At 25.7% G+C, this 2,429-nt stretch overlaps 1 protein-coding gene across 5 annotated transcripts in view; it reads right to left on the bottom strand.

The window, feature by feature from the left end:
• LOC117167481 overlaps positions 1–2,429 on the bottom strand; it is a 36,249-nt gene that overhangs the window by 30,222 nt on the left and 3,598 nt on the right. For all 5 annotated transcript variants that reach the window (XM_033352454.1, XM_033352456.1, XM_033352457.1 and 2 more), the window contains exon 2: positions 980–1,297. In XM_033352454.1, coding sequence (XP_033208345.1) covers positions 980–1,216 — 237 coding nt within the window. In that variant the 5' untranslated portion in view covers positions 1,217–1,297. The remainder of the gene's footprint in view (positions 1–979; positions 1,298–2,429) is intronic.

Below are 2,429 nucleotides of genomic sequence, written 5' to 3'. Positions count from 1 at the left end.
AATTTAAATATTATGTTGAAAATTAATATAATTTGTTGAAAATTCTTTCTTTTTGGTAGAAAATTTAACTAATTGGTTAAAAATTTATGTAATCTGTTGAAAATTTTCTTTTTTGGGGTAAAAAATAATTTTTACGACTTTAAATTTAACTATTTTATTTAAATTTAACTTTCTTGTCGAAACTTCATATTTTCGGGTTGAAAATTAATTCTGTTAGTTTAAAAATTAAACTATTTATTTGCAAATGTACGTAATTTGTTGAGAATTCAATCTTTTTGGTTGAAAACTGAACAACTTGTTAAAATATTTATGTATTTTGTTGAATTTTTTTGTTGGTTAAAAATTATTTTTTAAAACATAAAATTCAACTATTTAATTGAGAATGAACTTTTTTGCTGGAACTTTATATTTTCGGGTTGAAAATTCAACTATTTTGCATAAGAAATTCATATTTTTGTATTAAAAATTCAACAATTTTATTGACAATTAATTTTTTCTTTGAAAATTCATTTTTTAATATAAAAATTCAACCATTTCGTTGAAAATTCATCTACTTGCTTTACTATTTATGTAATTTGTTAAAAATTCGTCTTTTTTGGTAGAAAATTAATCTTCTTGATTAAAAATTCAACTATTTGTTTACAAATTTTAACTGTTTTGTAGTAAGCTCCTCTTTTTGACTTGAAAATTCTACATTTTGCACGATTTTGTTTTTCTGACTAAAATATATTTTCTCGTTGAGGGTTCAAAAATGTTATTGAGAATTCTTCACATCTGGTTCAATTCGACTGTTTTTGATTTTTTTTGTGAATATTTTTTGGAGCTCATATTTTAAATTGTTAATTTGATTTGCATTCGACATACTTCGTGCAAGGGCAAATGATTTTCTATTTTTAAATTAACAAAAAGACTTAAAATTAATAATAATAATAATGATAATAATAATTTGGAAAGTACATATTTATAAATAAAAAATTACCTGAACTTGTAAGGTTTGTATTTCTCCTTTGAGATAGGAGATCACGACAGCAAATACGACCATTACAAGACAAACCAGAAGGTTTCTTATCCTCTTAATGAATTTTCTTTTTTTTGAACCTGAGAGCACAACGTTCATGTCTACGTTCCACTCGATGAGTTTTGTCGTGTTTTCGAAAGGGTTGACCTGAACTTTTATGTCATTTTTTGGAGGTTCCATTTTCAGATTCAAGGACATCTCCCTGATTTGATTGAAAATTTTTTTAGGGAACCCTCAGATATCCGAGACATAAGGTTCTCTAGTTAAAGTCTCATTACCCTGGAAAAATATTTATAACAAATATCTTTAGGCTAGTAATAAGACCACATCCGCTCCTTTCTAACACATTAAATTTTTTATCTAAACTTTATTTTCTTTGATAAAATCATATCGAGATTCTTATCCGGTAATAAGAATGGGGAAGGGGGTGGGGCGCTGGGAATGCAAACATCGCATGATTGATGGATCGTAGCGAGCCTTATAAGAGTGACAAATATTTAATTTATTAAATTTTTTTAGTAATTTATCTACAATTTAAAATATCAATTTTATTGAAAAAAATCACAAATAGGATTAAATTTAGAAATCTCTTTCTCTGCTGTAAACTGTTATCAGATAAGTTTTACGTTTAACAACATTTTCAGTTCCGTTTGTGAATTATTTTCGTATTATAAACAAGGAAATAAAAAAACTCGATAAAGTTTTTCAACGAAATTATTTGTTTATTCAACAATTTTTTTGCGTTAAGGAATTTGATAGAACGTGGTACAAAAAAGGATTTTTTTAAATGGATGCAATTTTGGTCGAAAATGGGTTTGAGAACCCTAAATATTTTTTGAAATACTATCAAAAATCTGGTTGCTGTATTTCACAAAAAAAGTATAAAAAAAGGCTCTATTTTGAAGTAAAATATTCAATTAACAATGGCAATTAAAATAAGTACATCTATTGTTTAATTTGTAATTTTTTAAACCCAGATTAATTTTAGCATAAGAAAATGTGGGCGATTTATTTGACTAAATATCAAAATTTAAAGAAGCAATTTCTCTTATACGGGTTCTGGGAACCCCTATATATATACATTTTTTTTTGTAATGCTGCCAAAAATATTAAATTTTGAAACATCTGTTGTTTCATTTGTAGTGAAGTACAATATCCTAATTTTTGAGAAACAAAAATATTTAAAATTTAAAATGAGCAATTTATTCCAAAAATGAGGTTGAAAGAATCCTAAATATTTTTTCAAAATTCTGACAAAATTATTTTATTTTGGAATGCATCCATTACCTTATTTTAAATTTTAATACATCTAGCTTATTTACTAGGGACGGGAAGATAAATGAGGAATTAGATAGACGAATAAATGAAGGTAAGAAGGTTATTGGTAGAGCAGGTCCCCTTATCAGAAGTA

The sequence above is a fragment of the Belonocnema kinseyi genome, chromosome 2 (assembly GCF_010883055.1).
Source record: "Belonocnema kinseyi isolate 2016_QV_RU_SX_M_011 chromosome 2, B_treatae_v1, whole genome shotgun sequence".
Taxonomy (NCBI): domain Eukaryota; kingdom Metazoa; phylum Arthropoda; class Insecta; order Hymenoptera; family Cynipidae; genus Belonocnema; species Belonocnema kinseyi.
This window is presented reverse-complemented; position numbering and strand designations above follow the sequence as displayed.